This window comes from Bos javanicus, chromosome 1 (assembly GCF_032452875.1).
Source record: "Bos javanicus breed banteng chromosome 1, ARS-OSU_banteng_1.0, whole genome shotgun sequence".
NCBI lineage: Eukaryota > Metazoa > Chordata > Mammalia > Artiodactyla > Bovidae > Bos > Bos javanicus.
Window position 1 is genome coordinate 73,140,917 of NC_083868.1, and position 16,273 is coordinate 73,157,189.

Here is a 16,273-nt window from a genome sequence, read left to right on the forward strand (position 1 = left end):
CTTCAATCTTGACTCCAGTTTGTCCACAATGGGACTGCTTAAGATTTGGAATGGCCAGTATTTCAAAATGCATTCTTTAGGGACTTCCTGAGTGATGCAGTGGCTAAGACTCCACTCTCCCAATGCTGGATCAGGGAACTAGATCCCACATGCCTCAACTAAAGGCATGTTGCATACTGCAACAAAGATCAAAGGTCTTGTGTGCTGCAACTAAGACCTGGGGTAGCCAAGTAGATAGATAAACATACATTTTTTTAATGCATTATCTTAGAATTTCTGTCTATATAGCAGGTAAATTAAATTGATGAACTTTTTTTTATGTTATTGTTTAAGGAGTAGCCACAAGCCCTTTCTCTAAATAATGCATTTTATAAGAACATTGACAGGAGACAGTGTTTCCTCAGAAGAGGAAAGCTGTTGAGCTGCTCACCTGCCCACAGCCACCTCCCACCCTCTCACCAACCCCACCCCTCTTCACAGGCAGCTGGGATTTATGGTCCGATTGGCTGCCCGCTCCGGCAGGGCTAGTCAGCCTGCCACAGCCCTTCCTTCTTCAGGACAATGCCAGTGGCCGCAGTGCCTCTGCCAACAGGATGTGCTTACAAGCTGTGTGGGGAGGACGTGTGTTATGGTTCCCTTGTTAAGTTTTCCTTTTTGTTAAACTCTGGACCATGGCCAGAAGACATTCACTCCTGGGCCTGGGAGGAGCCTGGTAAAGGAACTGACTCACTTCCTGAGGGTGGATCAGGTGGAGAGCCCTATGGAAGGTACTGGAAGAATTCGGGAGGGAGGGAGTTGGTTAGAATTCATCATCCTAAGTGTCCCCTACAGGACGGAGTCCTGGCTCCCTTGGGACTGGACCAACTGCCCCTCACATGGCTCTACCTGCTGCAGCATCTGCTGCTGCCTGTGCCCACAGGCCAGCCCTTCCTGCCATCAGGAGCACCTGATCTCCAAAGCTCAGCTCAGGCCTTTCTTGAGAGCCTTCCCTAGCGTATTCACACAATACTAGGTATTGTTAGAGCATTTCCAGTATGTTCTTAAGTACATATCACTCTCTGGCCTGTTTAAAAATCAATATTTTCATTCTATGTATTTTCCTTACTATGTGCCAAGCACTGAGTTGCAGAGACAGATACGAACAAAACCATGGCAAGGCGCTCACAGCCTGGTAGAAAGACAACACTTAGCATGCTTGAAAGTCCCTACCAGAGGAGTAGAGTGGGCACTGGACCCCTCAGGACCAAGATCCCCGATCACCTGTGAGGGAAGACCACCCCGGTGGAACAGCTTTGGAAAGGAAAATCATCCAGTTTCATTGTAGATGTGCTCAATTAAGATATGCAAGACATGTCACAAAGGCAGCTGCTATGTGAGACTGAACTGTGGGAGTTCTCAGCTGTGGATAATTCACTCCAGAGACCCAGGGGCAGAAGACAGATGCTCCTGGCACATGGTAGAAAACAGAACTAAGCACTGAGCTGTGTCTCCATTAGTTGACGTTCCTTTTCACATTTTCAGTGAACCACATTTGTATATAATATACATATGTGTATGTATGTATGTATTTAGCTGCGTTGGGTCTTAGTTGTGTCGCAAGGGATCTTTAGTTACGGCATGTGGGACCTAGTTCCCAGACCAGAGCACAGAGCTCCAGCCACTGGACCGCCAGGGAAGTCCCTGAACCACATTTGTTTTTAAGTATATCTGAGGCTCTTCCTGGGAAAGACAGTAACAATAATAATTGCCACAGTTGGCATGTGCCAGATGCTTTATCTGCAGGATTTCTAATAATCATAGTAACTCTATGGTAGGTACTCTTGTTATCAGCTTACAGGTAAGAATACTCCTGTGCAAAAAGGATCAGCGCTTTACCCAGTCATAGCTGCAAGGAGGCAGAATGTGAATCCGGTCCAAGATTATCGAAAACCCACACTTTCCTACTGCATTGTCCAATGTCCCCAGATATCCAGTGACTGGAAACAGCTCCCCACAGTTTCTCCACCCCAAGCGAGGGCCATCTCATAACCTTGTTTCTCATAAGCATCTCCCATAAAACAGTACAGTTGGCTGGATAATGGCCCCCAAAGATATCAAGTCCTGATCCGTGGAGCCTGTAAATGTTACCTTGTATGAAGAAAGGGTCTTTGCAGGTGTGATTTAGTTAAGGATCTTGAGACAGGGAGATTATTGTGGATTATTTGAGGAGGCCACAAATAAGAGAGAGGCAGAGGGAGATTAAACATAGAAGAGGAAAAGGCAATACAGACATGGAGACAGGAGGTAGAGACTGATGAGAGTGATGCAGCCGCAAGGCAGGGAATGTTCGCAGCCACCAGATGCTGGAAGAGAGGGGACAAGAAAGAGCTTCTCCCTTAAAGTGCCAGGGAGTAGGGCAGGCACCAGATACCAGATACCACTAAGGGGATAAAGCAGGCAGCCCAGGAAACACCTTGATTTTAGTCCTGTGACACTGATTGCAGACTTTGGGCCTCCAGGACTGTGAGGGAATGCATTTTTGTTGCTTTAAACCACGAAATTTGTGATGATTTGTTTCAGCAGATCTAGGACACTAATCCATGTGGATTCCAAGGACACATGCCCAGGGAGTTAAATTTAGTAGGTCTGCTTTTTGAAGGGCAACCAGAGCGATTCTGATACTGACAATCTATGGGCCACACCGCCTCAACTGCTCAGGCAGTGCAACTGTAGGACTTAAACCCTTAAGTGCTAACCGATGGACCACCAGAGAATTACCGAAACAACTTTTAAATTAGGTCCACTTCCCCAGGATTTATGCTGAGGCGGAGGGAGAAGGAAACCATAATAAAGACTGAATCAACTTAAACCGTGGTAATTTCAGACCTAAGCAAAACTGATAGTATCAGGTGATCTTGGGCCTGGTGAAAGGGCGACACCAAACTGGACAGTGCTCACTTTAGCAAGACGACTAGTGGGATAGATGATTTGGGGATAGACCTGCCTCTGGGAGCTGTAGGCACCAGAGGAACCCAGGATCTAGGTGGCCACCAGTCAGCACCCATTCGTGATTAGATCCAGGCAGAGACGACCATTCATAAGCACAGAGGATAACACCGGAAGAACCCACAAAAACCCAGAAGACAAAAACAAAAAGAAGGAAAAAAAAAAAAGAACCAGAAGGCAGAGATTAGACTAAGGGTATTTATTGTTTATAGACTATGAGAAACTTGGGTTGTATATATTTTTCCTTTTAATTTACCCCTCTAATCGTGTCTCGCATGTATGCATGCTCAGTTGTATTCAACTTTGCAACCTCACGGACAGTAGCCTGCCAGGCTCCTCTGTCCATGGGATTCTCCAGGCAAGAATACTGGAGTGGATTTTCATTTCCTCCTCCAGGCATCTTTCCGACCCAGAGATCAAACTTTCATCTCCTTCATTCACAGGTGAATTTTTTACCACTGAACCAACTGTCTTAGTTGGCATTAATTTTATACCACTTCGTCTTAATCATTTTACTTATTTGAATTTTGGCCCCTTTTGTTTAATAATATATTTAATCTCTATTTGCTCAATTGCCTACGTAATATCTTTCTCTTCTACTGAACTGTAAAGGTAGGTGGGAACCATGTCTGTTTTTCTCAGCAGTGTGTCCCCAGCTCTTAGCACAAAGACTGACAGTGTTCATTTCTCCCGTGAGTGATCCTAACTTTTAAAGATGAATGAACCCATGAAATGGCACAGCCACTTTGGTAAACAGTCCAGTAGTTCCTCAAAACTTGAAACACAGAGTCACCCGGGGACCCAGCAATTTCACACCCAGGTATATGCCCAAGAGACTGAAAACCTGTATCCACACAAAAACTTGTACACAAGTGTTCATAATAGCATCGTTCATAATGTCCCCAAAGTGGAAACAACTCAATTGTCCATCAAGTGATGAAAAGATAAATAAAATGTGGTACACCCATACAGTGGACTATTTTTTAGTCGTGAAAAAAAAATGGGGACTTCTCTGGTGGTCCAGGCCCTAAGACTCCGAACTCCCAAGGTAGGGGACCCCACTTCAATCCCTGTCAGAGAACTAAGTCCCTGCATGCCTCAATGAAGATGGAAGTTCCTGAGTACCGCAACCACCGGTGCAGTCAAATAAATAAATAACAAAGAAATGACACTCTGATACATGCCACAATGTAGATGAACCTTAAAAACATCATGCTGAGTGAAAGAAGTCAGTCACAAAAAGGTTATCTATTGGATGATTCCATTTATAAGGAATGTCCAGCATAGACAAATCCATAGAGACACAGGCTGCTGAGGGCTGGGAGTGCTTGAGGAGGATGGAGAGTAACTAAACGCTAGTGGGTACTAGGTTTTTTGCCAGGTAATGAAAACGTTCTAAAATTCGATAATGATGGTGGCTGCAGCAACTCGGTGGATATGTTAAAAACCACTGGCTTGTACACTTTAAAAGGGTGAATTTTCTATGGTATATGAATGGGATCTCCATAGAGCTATCTTTAAAAATAAAAAAAGAAATGATACAGACAAGTCCTTCTTTAAGTTATTAAAAATCAACAAGTAAAATTTTAAATTATAATAGTTTATTTTCAAGAAAAATAGTCCCATGTACTTGAGTGGCCGTGTGTCTGAATGGGAGGGGGCAGATTGCAAAAATCACGGGGCTCCCTGACTGCGGGGGTCGCCGCCTAGGAGGACTTCACTTCTAGAGCCCCGCTTGAGCAAATGGTGGGGACGCAGGGTGCAGCCACAGCCTCAGAAAAGAGGGTGAGAGAGGATGACGGGGAGCGCGTGCGATTCCTCTTTCCTGGCCTCCCACCGCACCCTTTGTATCGTGCCATTTTAACGATCTCACACCTCTCGGGATCACCAGAGCCCAAGCGGCTCGCCGGGAGCGAAGTGTGTATTGTTTGGCTCAGGAAATGTCGGGTAATGAAGGTGCCTCCCACTGGGCTGGCAGGTCACTGTATTCCGCTCTGGCCTCCGGTTTGGGGGATGGGTGACAGCGAAGGGGTCCGCGGAGCCGCGCCCCTTCTGTCTGCGGGGCAGGGAGCGCAGCCATTGTGCCGAGGCTGCTCCGGGCTCCCGCCGCTGGGGGGCGGCCTCTCGCCCGCAGACCCCCGACAATAGCGGGAGGGGTGGGGAGCAGCACGGTTCCGGAAACTTTTCCCTGGAGTCCTGACCGCCGCCGCCCGCCCCCGGGAGCGCGGAGCTGGGCGCGCCCATCTCCGGCCGGCCGACGGTGTGCTCGGGCTGGCCTGGTGCGGCGGAACAGAACACAGAAGGGGGCGTGCGGGGCGGCAGCGCCGGGGCCGCGGGCAGCAAGGAAGGCTGCACGCGGGTCCCTGGCCACGCGAAGGCGCGGGCACCGGACTGGGCGGAATGGAGCTTGCCATGGGGGAGGCTCCCAGCCGCGCACCGGCGCTCGCGCTCTGGGACTGGGACTACCTGGACCGCTGCTTCGCCCGCCACCGTGTCTGCATCTCCTTCGGCCTGTGGATCTGCTCCTCTTCCTGCTGGATCGCCGTCCACGCGCTGTAATGGGGGCCGGGGCGGCTGCGGGGGGAACGGGGCGCTGGCCCTGCTGACTCGCTCTTGGGCACCTAGAAGGAGGAGGGCAGAAAGGGAGGATCCAAGAGGCAAGACAATTCCAGGGTTGAAAGGAACATTTTGCTGTAGACTGAAATCAGATCCTTCTTTCCGGATTCCACGAACGAGGAGGCTGGGCTGGGAGCCCACAGAAGGCTGGGTGGTATGGTGGGCGGGACCGTGGACTGGAAGCCGCCAGTCCTGGGTTCTCTTGTTAGCCTTTCCCCACTGACTGGCCCTGTGAGCTGGGCGAGGTGTAAAGTCCCTGGGACTCACTTATCCTCACATAAATGGGGATGTTAGCACATAGGACTGAATGGGAGGATCCAATGAGTTAGTGCTGGTAGAGCTCTTCTTAAGTGCTCATTAAACAGCATTATTATTGCCCCCGCACTGCCATCCACCCTTGGCAGAGAACGTGAGCCTGTCTCTCCATGTTTCTGGACTCAGTTTACCCAAGGCCCTCCTAGCTGAGAAGGGGAGAGGTAATTATATAACTCTGGCTACAAACTTTGCCAACACTGGAAGTGATCTGGCTGAGTGATCACCGTAACCTGGGTTCTAAGGGTGATGTCTGGCTAAAGGTGGCCTCTAGGTCTTCTGCCACCCTGTCCCAAGCTCTGAAGGATGGTGCCCCCCACCATGTATTCCCTAGGTGGAGGGGGAGGGAGAGAAGGACCACCACCAGGGAGGCTGGCACCTGCCCACCTTTAGCACTCAATCCCGTTTACTTCAGGTCTGACGTTGTTGGAGAGAGTCTGCAGGCCATGAATAAGAAAACACTTGGAACATTTGCTGAGGGCCTAGTCCTGCCATCGTTAACTCACCAATCGCTGCCACCACCCCGTGAGGCAGGGACTGTCACTGACTCTGTTTAAATGAGGACGCCTGAGGTTCTAACAAGCTAACTAACTTGCCTGAGTGAATGGGTAGAACTGAAACCCCAGGACCTACTGGAAGGGGCAGGCTTGTGAGGTGACTACCCAGACCAGAGGATGGGAACTAAGGAGGCAGTTTACCTGCATTGTCTCACATGTTCATCACCACCACCCTCTGAGATGGGTGTTATCAGACAGCTTACCCTCCGTTACAGAGCTTCTGTGAGAATGCCCACTGGCTGGGCCGAGAGCAGAGCCTCTGCCTTTCCACCCTGCCTCAGCTGTGTAGGGGCTGGATCAGGGCCAACTCAGGGTCCCTGACCCCTGAGAACTGGAGATCAGCAGGGCACACGCAGGGCCTCCGCAGGTAAAGTGGAAGGCCTGCCGTTAACTCACCTTTCACCATAGCCCTCAGTTTTCTCCTCTCTCAAATAGGAGGGTTGAAATGAATTATTTCTAACTTGGGTCCAACTCGGAGAGTCTCTAGTGTAGAGTCTTCACTCTTAGTCCTTCAGTTTCAGGACTCAAAATTAACAGTTGACATTCCCACTGGGAGCTCTGGGCTTTGTCTGGCCAGTCAGGAATGTTTGGGAGCCCAGTCGTCTTCTGTCCACATCAATTTGTCCCAAGGGCTGATGCTCAGAACTGGCCAAATGGTCCTAATGATGTGGAGTAAGTCCTACCCTGTGGTTAAAGGAAATGAAACCAGAGCTGCAACTGTGCCTCAGTCTCCCTGTAGAAATGTTGGCAGGAAAACATCTCAGACAAAGTATTTCCAAGATCCGACTGATGATGCTGACAAAGAGACATCTGCCCCTTCCAGCTTGTCCTGCCTTCCTGCACTTATTCCTGGGGGAATGAGAGGGTAGAAGGTGAGCAGTAAGGGAGAGAGAAGCCAGCAGTGGCAATCCAAAGTGCCACAGCATCTTTGAGGAGTCTTCCCTGGTGTGCGAAGAACGTGCACCCAAAATGAAATCAACTCAGATGCAGCTGGCAGAAACTGAGCCATCTCACTGCACAGATGGATTAGAAGGATTTCATGTTAATTGCAAAGAAACAAGTTGCCTTTTTAATTTAGGCAATTAACTCTGCTCTGCAGTAAAACTGCAATGATTGGATTACTTTTATAACTCTCCTGTTTCCTTTCAAAAAAAGAAAAGCTGACAGCTCGTTTGTCAGCACTGAGAGGTGGGTCGTGAATTTGAGGCAGCCAGATTGATAGGGGGAAAGAAACTCCTCCTTTTGTGAGGCCTGGCTCTTGCTGTGGGCTTGTTGGTCAGAGGCTCAGAGTCCTTTCCATCCTTTACTTTTTGCATCTGTAAACTAAGGTCAAAAACACCTGGTGAATATCTGGGGAAGAAAGTGATTCGTAAGGACACCAAGTCACAACTGCCTTTTTCAGACACCTGCTCTGGGAGCCCAGCCTTACATTTCTGTATTCTGTCCACACTCCTGTCTGTCTCCTCAGGCTTCTGTATCTGAGATGTGGGAGGAAATCTGGACGGGACCAGTCAGCGTTGTGGGCTGCGTGCTGCCTCCTGATCAGTCTGTGTGACACCATTGGGGCGATTTTGGCCAAACAGCTCACCATTCAGGTGGGTTGGGCCCACAGGTGACTGTGGCCTCTGCTTTGTTCCTTCCCCACGCAAAGCAGCTTTGACCTAGGGTCTGTGCCCCTGCTGGCCTTTCTGCTCCTCCAATAACCACGTGACTCGCTGCTTACCTCCTTCAAGTCTTTGCTCAAAAATCTCCTCTCAATAAGACCTCCTGACCATCTGTTAAAAATTGTGCCCTGCGTCTCCCACAGCTGCTCCAGACCCCTTATCCTGCTCATTTCCCCCTTAATATACCATCTGCTTTACTTTATTCATTATGTCTATTCTTTATTGCATGTTAACCCTTACTAGCATGTCAGCTTCATAAGGGCAACAACTTTAATTCAGTGCCATCTCCCCAGCACTTAAAACAGGAGCTGGCACATAGTAGATGTCCAATTAAAAATAAAAAAAAAAGGATGGTTGCTGTTACTGTTTTTTAGAGCCCAGGCACTGTCCCCACTCATGCAGGGGTATCTGAATCCTTTCCCAGGTGGTGATGTGGGCTTTGGAGCAAATGAGAAACATTTCAAGTTTTTCCAAAGTCTGGGACCTTAAACAAATCTGTGTAGAAAGGGGCCTATCTCAAAACACATATCCCAAGGAAGAAGGACCTGTGGGCCCCACTTCAGGAGGCTGGTCCTGGCCTTTTGCCACCCAGGGAGATGTGATGGAGGGCAGCCTGGTGGTCGCACACAGATTTGGAGAGTTCTAGACCCTGCTGTGAGCAGCATTCTATCAGAAACAAATCACCTTTCGTTTTGGAGGCAATTCTCACTAGCTGATAAAAGATAATGAAGTTCAGCTCAAGTCCAATAATAATAGCTGATATTTATTAAATAGTAAGGGTTTTTCATATATTAAATCACTTAATCCTTAAATTATGGGTGCTTGCATCATCCCTGTTTTACATACGAGGTGTAAAAGAGGTGTGGAGAGGTGTAGAGAGGTTAAATAACCATGCTAAAGTCACTCTCTTGTAAGTAGCAGTGTCAGGATTCAAACCCTAGAACACATGCTGTTAAGCACTAAATACAGTGGACCCTTGAACAACACGGGTTTGAACTGTGTGCATTCACTTATACGTGGATTTTTTCAAATAATACACACTATGGCACCCCACGGTCCATGGGTGGTTGAATCTATGGATGCAGAACACAGGATACAGAGGACCTGCTGCAAAGTGACACTCAGAATTTCCACTGCAAGGAAGTGGGCGCCCCAACCCCTGAGCTGTTCAAGTGTCAACTGTAGTGTCAGTAGCGAGTGCAAGTTTCGGCAGGTGCATCTTGCTGCTGCTGCTGCTGCTGCTGCTGGTGCTGCTAAGTCGCTTCATTCGTGTCCGACTCTGTGTGACCCCATAGACGGCAGCCCACCAGGCTCCCTCGTCCCTGGAATTCTCCAGGCAAGAACACTGGAGTGGGCCAGGTGCATCTTACTTTCCTCCAATCACTGGCCTAAGCAACTTTCCACATGTCAGCTCATATCACCTACTTCACACTGAGAGAAGTGCTGTTATTATCCCTGCTTTACAGATGAGGAAACAGAGGCCCTGGGAAGGTCAGTGGCTGGGCTAAAGTTGCATAAGACTATGCCGTACTATGGAAAGTGTGGCGGGCTGGGATCCTGTCCCATCTCTATGATGAACGTTTTCATAATGGCTTTGATCACTTGAGCAAAACCCCATTTCCTCAAATGGAGGTGATAACCAACCTTTATGGGTTGGGAAGTATCCCTGGAAACCCTATTTCAGTGGAACATATGTGGTGGAGGAGATCCAGAACAAGACATACTACAGTTGTTTAAAGAGGTTTGAACACCAAGACCTTTCCTTTGCTCGCAGGTCTTCACTGGTACCTACCTAGCAGCTGTCGACCTGGTGAACTTTGTGTCCGTTCTCTTCCCAGTCTGTGGCTCCAAATTCAAGTCTAATTCGGGTGAGTGTGCTGCCACCTGCTCCTGACTTCATCACCCACTCATTTCATTCATCAGCACCTCTCCCTGTCGTGCCCGAGCTGGGCCCCTGCCAGGCACAGATGAATGGGCGAGCTCCCCGGCCTCAGCCAGAGCAGGGAGTCAGGGCCCTAAAAGGTAGTCAGCACTGCTAGTGAGGGGTGTGCGCATGGTGGGCAGCAGAGGAGGGGAGGGTCTGCAGGTGTCTGGAGAAGGTGACGTTGGAACTGGGACTGCAGGAAAGGGCCTTCCAGATGAAAGAGCAGCCTGGGAAGAGGTCGGGAAGAAGGAGGGGGCAGGGCTTAGGGGACAGATGGTGATACTCAGTGTGCAAGTCCGGGGGCTCAGGTGAAGCCCCACCACTTCTGGAAATGGAGTCCAGGAACCAGCCTGCACGGCCTCAGGCAGAGCAGGGGCTGGAGGTGGCTGAGATGGGATGAGTAGGCTGGGAATATGTGGGATCAGACATTCCTGACAAGGGGCAGCAACACGCTCGGACCCTTATCTGAAAAGGAAATGCTTGTACCAGGGCGTAATGTAAGATGTCCTTGGGCTCAATGCTGCCCAGAGGAGGAATGCTGTTTTTGGAATTGTTCAGCGGAGGATCTGTCTTCTATTTCAAGGAGTCTTTCAAAGTCGATGCTTCTCCTGTTCACAGTTTTGATGCCTTGGCCCCACTCCGCCCACTCATAGTGCATTCACCAAGCTTGTGCGGGTTCTGCTCAGTGCCAGGCTCTGTGCAGACTCTAGAGCTGCCTAGGCACAGTGCCTGCCCTTAGGGGGCTCCAGTCTAGGATGAATAGCACTGTGTGCACGCAGATGTATGTGATAAAGGATAACGCTGACCTGCCTTGAAACAAAACGACGTGAAAGGCTGAGAAGGGGAAGAGCACCAGGCATGGGGGATGGGAGGAATGAGGGGGCACGACCACAGGCCCTTCAAGAGTGGGCAAGGTCTGGCCTGTGGAACAACGTGGGAGCCCATGCTGGCCTTGTGGCCGAGGTCAACACCAGTTCTTCCCACGCAGCTGTCTATCAGGTTCCAGATCCTGGCCGCCGAGCAGGATCTTGGTGTCTGTTGCAGGACGGGGCTCCCGAGCGAGGAAGAGGAGGCGGCGGCTCCAGGCCAGCATGTTTGCCCTGGTCCTGCCACTGAGCCTGGGCCCGGGCTGGGCTCTGTGGGCCGCCATCCCATGGGCTTCAGGCCGTGACCGAGGGCCGCAGAGGAGGCTGCTGGGCATCCTGGTGCAGGTGAGGCCAGGCCTGCTCGGGCTGGGGGAGAGTGGTATGATGTCGGGGAATGCGGGTGCCTCCCCTCCACACAGTCCCAACCAGTGTCCTGGGGGTGGGGCCAGGTCTAGGCCTTGCTGGGAAGAACCACCTAAAAGCAGAAAAGGGTGGGCCAAGGGTGCCTGGGTGTCTTCCCAGGGTGCTGAGTGTATCACTGTTCCCACAGGACAATACAGAAATCCTCGGCTTCCTGCTGGGTGGCATCGCGGCCTTGGGCTCCTGGGTTTCCCGGATCCCTCCACTCTCCAGAATCGTGAGCCTGGGGCTGGGACTGTGGAGTCACTCCTGCAGGTCTTAGGGTATCTGGGACCATCCTCCCAGCTCCAGGTCACTGGGGTGGAGAGGTGGTGTCCCCATGTGCCCAGCCATGTGTGTATGTATGGGGTGGGTATGTTTGTGTATATGTGTGTGCGGGGCAGAGGACAGCTGGCCCCAGCCTCCAGGGATCCTGAGGCTCACAGTGGGAGGGCTCTGTGTTCACTCCATTTCTTGTAGCAAATGAGAAGCAGGTTCTCAGGAAGGAGCCCCTGGGTTTGGATGAACAAGCATCCTAGGAATGAAAAGGTTTGAGGTTTTGGAAGATAGGATTGTTCAGCTCCTGGGCTCTTTATATTCAAGAGTGTCTTGTTGGCAGATATTTTCCCAGTGTCTGGGGTAAAGGAAACCCTATGTTGGCCAATCCCTTGGGGGAAACAGACATGACTTGAGATGTCCTGCTTGCCCTTGGCAAGCTCAGTCTCAAGAAGACACAGAAATGGAAAACAAGGTGTTCGAATGCTCTAAGAAAGAGAATCAAATGTTTGGGGTTTTGGAAAAGAGGGAGAGAAACCTCTGCGTTGTGCAAATGAATGAGGGTGGAAACTGTTGACACCACTGGGCACTGGAGTGCCCAGGCTGGCAGGAAGGCAGGGTGGGGCCTGAGGAAGCAGAGGCGAGGGGAGGCACTAGGGGCAGCGGAGAGCACAGGAAAGGCCACCAAGGCAAGAGGGCACCTGCAAGAGAGCCCCATATTACGTGACCCCAGGAATGTGCCAGCCCATCATTTAGTCTTAAAACAGTCACTTGCCCAAGAGCACTGTGTTTCTTTATATTAATTTATTTATTCAGCGGGGCCGGGTCTTAACCGCAGCACTCAGGACCTTTGACCTTTGTTGTGGCTCATGGGATCTTTAGTTGTGGCATGCAAACTGTTAGTTGCAGCATTTGGGATCTAGTTCCCTGACCAGGGATCGAACTGGGGCCCGCTGCACTGGGAGTGCAGAGCCTTAGCCACCTGACCACCAGGGCAATCCCAGCGCTGTGATTTAATAGCAGTTCCAGGAAAACAGGATTTGGGGATGGCGGGGTCTTAGTTGAGCACTCTGAGAGCAGCAGTGAAACCTCCCAGGGCACCGGGCCTCCTCAGCAAAGGTGTGATCTCCAGAGTGTGGGGAGTACTGTGCTCAGTTCAGCCCCCCTGGGATGGGTCTTCAGGGTGGTGTGGGGGCTGGGAAGCTATGTCACGTGACAACCTTTGAAGAAATTGCTGCAGTGCCCTGACCACCTGTATTGTAAAAGTTTCCTACGCCTGCAGTAACAAAGTATCACAGACTTGGAACAACAGAAATGTATTGTCTTAAGTCTCAGCGGCCAGAGGCCCGACCCCAAAGTGTCAGGGCCACGCTCCCTCTGAAGGTCCTAGAGAGGGATCTGTTTCAGGCCCTTCCCTGAGCTTCTGCTAGTTCCCTGATTGGTGGCAGCACAACTCCAGGATTTGTGTGGTGTTCTCCGTGTGTGTGTGTGTGAGTGTGCATGCACACGCACACACACCAATGCATGTAGTCTTCACGTGGCCTTTCCTCCATACGTTCCTGTATCTGACTTTCCCCTTTTCATAAGGACATAGTCATCTTGGACTAAGGCTCATTCTAACAACCTCAGCTTAACCTGATCATCTACAAAGACCCTACTTCTAAATAAAGCTACATTTACTAGCTCTGGGAGTTGGATTCCAATGTCTTTTTGGGGAAACTCAATCCAACCCATAACACCAGCCCCCCCTAAAATACCTCAGGCCAGCCCCACCTCTGGGTCCCTCCCTCTGCTTCATTTTCTTGATCACATTTATCACAGCCTGAAATTAGCTCCTTTAGCTATTTGCCTAGTGGCTGCCTGGTTCCCCAGCAGAGGGTGGGCACCGTGAGAGCAGTGGCCCTTTCAGTTTTACTTCTTGCTGTGTGCCCGACATTTGGGGTCTGCCCAGGGTAGTGCCAGGAGACATTTCTTACTGAGCAACTGTATCTGGCCTAGAAAATAGGGAGTTCATGGATACCGGAAATGGAGGGCTGTCTTGAGGCAGAAAGAGTAGCCTTGTTCTCTGCAGTCTTAGTGATCAGAACCAAGACCGAAACCAATAACCAGGAGGTTACTGGGAGGGCCACTTCCCATTCGGTGGGAAAAAAGACTCCATGGGTTAGACACTTTGCCCAGTGGCTGGCATATTGAGAGCAATTGGTATTGTTATTCCTGCTTTAGTAGGTAGTGAGCTCCTCATCACTAGAGGCATTCAAGCCAGATGACCCCTTGGCAGGAAGATAGAGGGAGATTGCAGGGACTGAGCTGGGTAATCTAGCGGGGACTGCCAGCCCTGAGTGTGTCTGGCCCAGTGAACAAAAGCCCAGAGCTAGGGTTCCCTCATTAGGAAGAAAGCCAGCAGGACTGGGGTGCAATGGAAGCTGAACCAGCATGGCCTCAGACCCTGGATCCCCCAGAAGCTGCTTCTAACTTACCCCTGGTGGGGGCACTGAGCAGTCCAGCTGGGTAGCTTTGATGGGAGAAGATCCCATTTTTCCAGGGGCAAGTCCTTGAATGGGACAAGGAGTGTGAAACATGCTCTGATTAGCAGAGCACTGTGCTGACGACATGGGGAATCATTGCTGCTGCAGGAGCGGCTGAGGCATGGCCCACTTCCAACCCCCAGCACAAATTTGCCAGGAAACCACCAGGTGGGTTGTCCCCTCAACCATCAGTCCTGAACTGTTAGGCAGGCCCGAGTGTGCTGGAGAAGCTCCTGCCACATCTTGAGTCACCAAGCCAGTTCCAGTCTTCAAGCAGCAATGCTTGAGGCACCTGCTGTGTGCCCAGTGCCACAAGCAAACAGAGCCCTCTAGCCCTCCAGAGCCCTAGTACCGACACTGACAAGAGCTTGAGTGCTGAGTCAGATGGTGCTGGGCATGGGTTGGCACCAGAGTGAGAGCAGAGGGCTCCTCCGGCTGAGCCCCTCTCAGCAAGTCACTGCGCCTCTGGCCGTCAATGTCCCCTGTAAAATGGGGTGGGTGGGCTGGAGGACCCCAAAGGTTTCTTGCTACTGTGGTGCTGCCTGCGTTGTGTGAGGTAGGAAGGGCCAAGGGAAGGGCGGTCACTCCACCTGCAGCCTCTGGGGCTAGCGGTTCAGGGGTCACCCTCCCCAGCTAGGTGCTGTCTGTTCAGGGGTGTTGTGGTGGTGGTTTAGTTATTAAGTCCTGTCTGACTCTGCAACCCCATAGACTGTAGCCCGCCAGGCTCCTCTGTCCATGAGATTTCCCAGGCAAGAATACTGGAATGAGTTGCCATTTCCATCTCCAGCATATCTTCCCAACCCGGGGATTGAACCCACATCTCCTGCAGCTCCTGCACTGGCAGGTGGATTTTTCACACTGAGCCACCAGCAGGTAGTGAGCCAGAGACAGGGAGGCCCGGGAACAAAGTTAGAAGGGATGCAGAGGGAGACCTAGCACTCCTGAGGAATCTTTTTTTGTTTCCTTTTCTTTGGCTGCTCTGCATGGCTTGTGAGACCCTAATTCCCTGATCAGGGATTGAACCCAGGCCCTTGGCAGTGAAAGCACAGAGTTCCAACCACTGGGAATTCAGTCCTTTTGAGGATTAAAATTAAAATGGGGAAGATCAACCAAAATATGCTTTTTCTCTTGAATTTTGTCCATTCCTTAGGCAAGGACTGCATGTCTCCAAATACAGTCATCTAATGAACAAACTAAGTTTATGTATATATATATATGTAAACACATGTATATATATGTAGACACACGTGTATATATGTAAGCACACATGTATATATATGTAAACACGTGTGTGCATACAAACACATGTGTATATATATGTAAACACACATGTATATGTATATGTATTCTGTGTTAATTTAAATACCTATGTAATTGTATAAATTGGAAATACATATGTGTTTATATACTTAATGTGTATAGAAAGTGACTTTATACCTGTAAATGGTACTTACATATGGATATTGCATATGTTTCCTTTTTAAAAAACCAATATTCATTACTCATTCTCCAAAAATAACCCCTTGGCTTCAAAATTACCAGAATGTTATCTCTAATTTCCCTGACTTTCCCATCTGGCCTGGTTCAGAGTTGGTGGCCCAGGAAGAGAAGGATCAGGGCTTGGCTCTCCATAAGTCTATCTCCCTCATGCTCTCCCCACTGAAATGCACGGGCCCCTGCCCAGTGCTGAGTTCCAGGGCACCCAGGTGGTGAGGCCCTCAGCCCTGCTCTGAGGAGCTCTCTGTCTGCTGAGCAGACAGCTGTGTAAGGAGCTGAGTCGTGACCAGGGTGAAAGGCACTCCAGTAGAGGGAGTGTCAGGTGTGAGGGACCCAGAAGAAGGAATTACTTGCTCCCCTTAGGGTGGAGGCGGTAAGGGATGGTTTCCCAGAGTTGATTTTAAGCCAGGTTCTGAGGGATGAATAGGAGTTCACCAGACAAAGGGGGCAACTATTTTTTTGGCCTTGGCTCATGGCTTGTGGGATCCTAGGTCCCTGACCAGGGATCGAACCTGTGTCCCCTGCCGTGAAAGAGTGCAGTCCACCAGACTGCCAGGGAATTCCCGGAAGCAGCTTGAAGCCCAGTGGAAACAACTCCTTTGGGGGCTGGCCTTGGTCAGAGGGCTTGCCCTCCAACCTCTCACATCAAGGG

General features: G+C 50.4%; 1 protein-coding gene across 8 annotated transcripts in view; it reads left to right on the plus strand.

Moving 5' to 3' along the window:
* Positions 1-4,588: 4,588 nt before the first annotated feature.
* Positions 4,589-16,273, plus strand: part of TMEM44 (transmembrane protein 44) — a 57,828-nt gene continuing 46,143 nt past the window's right edge. For 4 of the 8 annotated variants that reach the window (XR_009735517.1, XR_009735518.1, XM_061412426.1 and 1 more), the window contains exons 1-5: positions 4,590-5,540; positions 7,939-8,065; positions 9,909-10,002; positions 11,103-11,269; positions 11,475-11,561. Coding sequence is in view for 3 of the 8 variants with exons in the window: in XM_061412426.1 (XP_061268410.1) it covers positions 5,386-5,540; positions 7,939-8,065; positions 9,909-10,002; positions 11,103-11,269; positions 11,475-11,561 (630 nt within the window). In the remaining 5 variants the exon portion in view is untranslated. Of the gene's footprint in view, positions 5,541-7,938; positions 8,066-9,908; positions 10,003-11,102; positions 11,270-11,474; positions 11,562-16,273 lie in introns of all 8 variants that reach the window. The other 4 variants (XR_009735521.1, XR_009735525.1, XR_009735522.1 and 1 more) reach the window with 2 other exon arrangements.